The 4720-nt window shown below is 46.6% G+C and overlaps 1 protein-coding gene across 1 annotated transcript in view; it reads left to right on the top strand.

Annotated features, from left to right (window-relative positions):
• Window positions 1-471: 471 nt before the first annotated feature.
• Window positions 472-4720, top strand: part of stc2a (stanniocalcin 2a) — a 6936-nt gene continuing 2687 nt past the window's right edge. Inside the window, exons 1-4 of the mRNA XM_035669401.1 lie at window positions 472-809; window positions 2921-3063; window positions 3799-4010; window positions 4250-4719. Coding sequence (XP_035525294.1) covers window positions 671-809; window positions 2921-3063; window positions 3799-4010; window positions 4250-4613 — 858 coding nt within the window. The 5' untranslated portion in view covers window positions 472-670 and the 3' untranslated portion in view covers window positions 4614-4719. The remainder of the gene's footprint in view (window positions 810-2920; window positions 3064-3798; window positions 4011-4249; window position 4720) is intronic.

Genomic DNA, 4720 nt, shown 5'->3' with positions numbered 1-4720 from the left:
TTTCTCCAGTTTGTTGGCAAGCTTGGCATTTCTTGATCCTCCCACTGCTCTCATACTTAGCCTTGTAGCCTAAATAAGTGCTCTAGTTTTATGGCAAAAACAGACTTTCTATTGACTTTTCACTGCTGCAACAAGCAGGAACTGTAAGTCATCTTGAAATATATGCAAATCATAGCTTATAAACTGTTGGAAGATTATCCCAATGCCTATATATGTTATTGGACGTCGGCATTGGTAATTAGCTATATAATTGACTTTTGCAAGTTTGATTTGTGAAACACTCATCCCAGAGCTGTCACAGTCATCTTACTCATGAATATTGCTTTATGGCGCCAGTTTTATTGCAAAAAGGGGACTTTCACTGGACACTCCCCTAAAACCTTGGACGTGGATGTCTGCGTCTCTGATTGGTTGTGAAGCCCCAACCGACAACACCTGCTTAACTCCTTCATCCAAATTGACACCCGGGGCTCTGAGAAATATAGGCAGCATCCCTTCCAGCTCGTGCATTCAGTCCCACAGCTGCCCCATAAGACACCAAGCCGCAGCTGCGCTGATCACTGATCCAAGGTGAACCCTCACACACACACACACACATACACACACACACATACACGCTCGCACACTGTCGGATCTTTGCTGGGAATCGAAGCGCACTGTCGGAGACGCAATGTTGGTCAAACTGGCCGTGGCGCTGCTGGTTTTGTCAGTGCTGGAGCAAGTAGTGGGATCGGATAATATTGATATCCATGACAGCCTCCCGGAGAAGCCCGCGAGCCAGAAAGGACGCCTCTCCCTGCAGAATACAGGTAAGAAAATAAGTGTCAATGGAGATAAGAATGTGGAGATTTATTGGTCGGTGCGACTGCTCACACATCTACGTGGGGTTTGCCTGTACACGTGTTTCTGTGGCTGCACATTAAACCATGCTGGGGGACTGGGTCCGGGCGATTTGAGCAATCCGCTGTTTTTAACTTAAATCCCGGGGCTGCGGTGTACAGGAGTGACCCTTTTTCGATTACTCAGAAAGACGATATCTTGTAAATACTCTCAGACAGAAATTCAATATGTTAGTAAACTATTAATAGAATGGCACAAGGTAATAGGTAATGTATATGGCAGCGCATCTAGGTGTGCGTGCGCGCTGGTGTACGTGTGTGCGCGAGTTATAGGTAACAGTTTCAGTGGGTTTTCTAGAAGAAATCTTGCTCTTTTTTTGCGCTGTGTTGTCTGTAGGCTTGCCTCTTGAAATGAATGCTGGGTTATGTGCTCAAGCAGGTTAGTAGAGCAGTCGTGATTGTAGTAGTGTGGTGGTTGGTCAGCGCTGAACGCAAGCAGGAGTGTATTTATTGAACCAATCCTCTGGGGAAATATTGCTTAAATACCTTTAAAGAGGCACGTGTGATTTGCCTAATTAACCCAAAAGCACTAACACCACACTGGACTGCTGCCTTTTCCCCCAGAAACTTGGCGTTTATATTGGCTACCCCCTCCTCAGACACAGCATGACTTGCGACCCACCATGTGAGCCCGTGTCAAAATATTACAGCATAATTGTTATCTTGCCTCCACGCTGAAAAAATAGGGACAAACTCCAATGCAGGTTTCACAGCAGAGACCCTGGTAACACCACTGTGTAATTCAATGCACGTTGCGGCCAAGCTCGTACGATCCAAGCACATTCCCGTGATGCCAAAACAAGCACTGCTGACAGCGGCTCACTTTTCCTGCGCACTGAAGTTCAACTCTGTGCCTACAAACCCCGCAGCAGCTCTTCCCCTTCCCCCTACTACTGCCCCCCCCCAACAGAGGCTCTTTGTTGACAAGCGTGATGTCTAATAAGTCACATTTAATCATTTTGTTTGCTGTGATCAAGACAAGTCTTCTTTACGCAACTGGTGCGCACTTCCGACTAAAGGGGGGGAAAATGTTCTTACGCCCATCAGTTATCAGCTCCAAGACAAATCACGCGTGTAATTATGTTTTACTTAGGTCAACAGTTTGGGTTTTCATAGCCAAAACCGAAACAGTATAAGGCCGGTTGGCTCCCAACCTAACCTGCAATTTGCCATATTAACTTAAGAATAAAACAGTCTCAACGATGTCACACAGAATAAGCAGCAGTTTCTGTGACAGGCTCCCTGCTGGTAGTCAGATGTCTCGTAATACATGCTTCCAGACAGCAATTTGGGGTTAAAAGAGAGACCTTCACTTTCTCTTGGTAATTTCTGTCCTCAGTCATTTGTTTTTATTCCTGTCTTTCATGGCTACAGTAAAGAGAAAAGGGCACCCGAGAGCCAGCCAGTGCTGTGCAGGAGCTTATATTATGTATTCACATGACATATACTTACATATTTCCCAAGGTTTTTTTGCCTGCATTGCTGCTGTTTCACCTCCTTCGTGTAGCTAATGATGCACCTTTTTTATTATTGTGATCTCAGTGTGCCATCTCACTTCGTCTTTGAATGCGTTAACAAGAGACTTGTTGATGCACATTTAGTTGACAGACAAAAGAAAAGACTGCATTTGTGTTTCCTCCACAAGTAGTCAAGGCTGTATCTGCAATGCACCATCCCATCTCAATGCTAGGCAGTGCAGATGGATTGTGGTGCAGAATGACACAGTAATATCTGTCACAAAGTGTTCCTCTGCAGGAACCCCTCAGCTTGGGAAATTACCACCCCCACCCTGCATCCCCTTCTCTCTGTCAGACTCTAGGTCATGCGAACGACCGCCTGTGTCTGTGGAAATAGTTATACACACACATCAGCTTTGTGATTTGCGCAACAATCTGTGCTGAAGTGGAGTTTTGCCTTCAAGCCGTATGGTCTTCATTGCCAACACGCCTGTAACAATCTGCTGCCGTCCCTGCTGTGAACAGATGATAAGGTCCCTCCCCTAACCTGTTCTCTCTTTCCAGCTGAGATCCAGCACTGCCTGGTGAGTGCAGGGGATGTCGGCTGTGGTGTGTTTGAGTGCTTTGAGAATAACTCCTGCGAGATACGAGGGCTACAGGAAATCTGCATGACGTTCCTGCACAACGCTGGCAAATTTGACTCTCAGGTACTAAACTAGTTTGTCTGTGTGTTTGCAAAAAATATGGTATAACCAGAGGCAACATTCCTTTTCCTTTTCACTGGTTCACTGCTCCACACTCGTCATCCATGAACGGATTTGTTTACCTGGGCTTTGTTTTTTTTTCTACATACCTCAAAAATGTTTCGGTTTTCCTAGAAGTGCGATCACACATACACTGATCTCATAATCTCTTTTCCTCTCTTGGGAAGTCCACTTCCTTCTCTGTGGACCGATGCATGTACAGTTAGGACCAAGGGTCATGAGCCAGTTGGCCGAAAGCCTAGTTAGCTCCCTTTTCATACATAGCGGAGGCTGAAGCCCTGCCAAACCAGGCCTGACCGGGGTCTTAATATGTCTATAGGGTCATATACTAGGAACTTGCATCTTTGGCAGACAAATCCAGAAGATTTCAGCAGAAGAATAACACGATTTAACGCTACTCATGCAGAATTTCACCATTCTATGTTAGAAGTATATAGTTACACATTCATACAAAGTAACACAATCACACATACACTCCAACACTGGAGTAAACAGGTGCACAACATGTTCAAAGTACCAAAACTTGTTACGCGTAAGTAATACAGATGTCAAAATGACATAGTGCCACATTGCCAAAAGTGTTTTCCTTGGCTGATGTGTGAACTCTCAGGTTTCAACAACTTCAAAGGACTTTATCTTGAGAGTTTGCTCAATAGTTGTGTCTCTGTGTGCACACAGGGGAAGTCCTTTATCAAGGATGCTCTGAAATGTATGGCACATGGGCTACGGCACAAGTTCAGCTGTATCAGCAGGAAGTGTGTGTCCATAAAAGAAATGGTGTTTCAGCTACAGAGAGAGTGTTATATCAAACACAACCTGTGCTCTGCTGCTAAGGAGAATGTGGCCGTCATGGTGGAGATGATCCATTTCCAAGATCTCTTCCCTAAAGGGTGAGTGGCTGTTCTGGACGGCATGTTTTGAACATATTTTCTCTAGCCTGTCCCTTCTCTTTTATCTCTGATTGTTTACCTTCGCCGGACTCTTCTGCCAGTTTAAGCCTCTTCTGTTCTTCCATGTATAGTAATAGTACCATCCGATTTTTCCCTGTCATTTCCTAGACCTAGATGTATTGTGATTCCAAATATTAAATCACAAGCTTCATGTGAGTTATCTGCCTCTCTCTGTTCAGTCCATATGTGGAGCTGGTGAATATTCTCCTGAGCTGCGGAGAGGAGGTGAAGGAGGCGTTGACAAGGAGCGTCCGGCTACAGTGCGAGCAGAACTGGGGGGCTCTGTGCGACAGCCTGAGCCTCTGCTCCTCCCTCGCCCCGTCTCCTGCCGGCTCCACCGTCGAACACCACCGCCGCCACTTGCCCTCCCTCCCTGAGCCAGAGCACCCTCGCCCGCCTCGGCAAGGCGACAAGGAGAAACCCGGTAAGGCGGGCTTTAACGCTCACCCACGCAATCGCAGTCAGGGACCCCGTCGCCAGAGTCCAGAGGCCGGAGTGGTGGCTGAGCAGGAAGACCCAGAGGCCACCGACATCCGGAGGTGAAAGCGCAGGAGACTGTCCCAACCTTTGATCCCCTACAACATTTGAACAACCACACTTGCAGACTTATGCACACCTCCACAAACAAAAGCACACACAAACACACACAC

Source organism: Morone saxatilis, unplaced genomic scaffold (assembly GCF_004916995.1).
Source record: "Morone saxatilis isolate NCDOM2014 unplaced genomic scaffold, NCSU_SB_2.0 Contig22, whole genome shotgun sequence".
NCBI lineage: Eukaryota > Metazoa > Chordata > Actinopteri > Moronidae > Morone > Morone saxatilis.
Note: the sequence above shows the minus strand (reverse complement) of the source record. Positions and strands in the feature narration are given on the sequence as shown.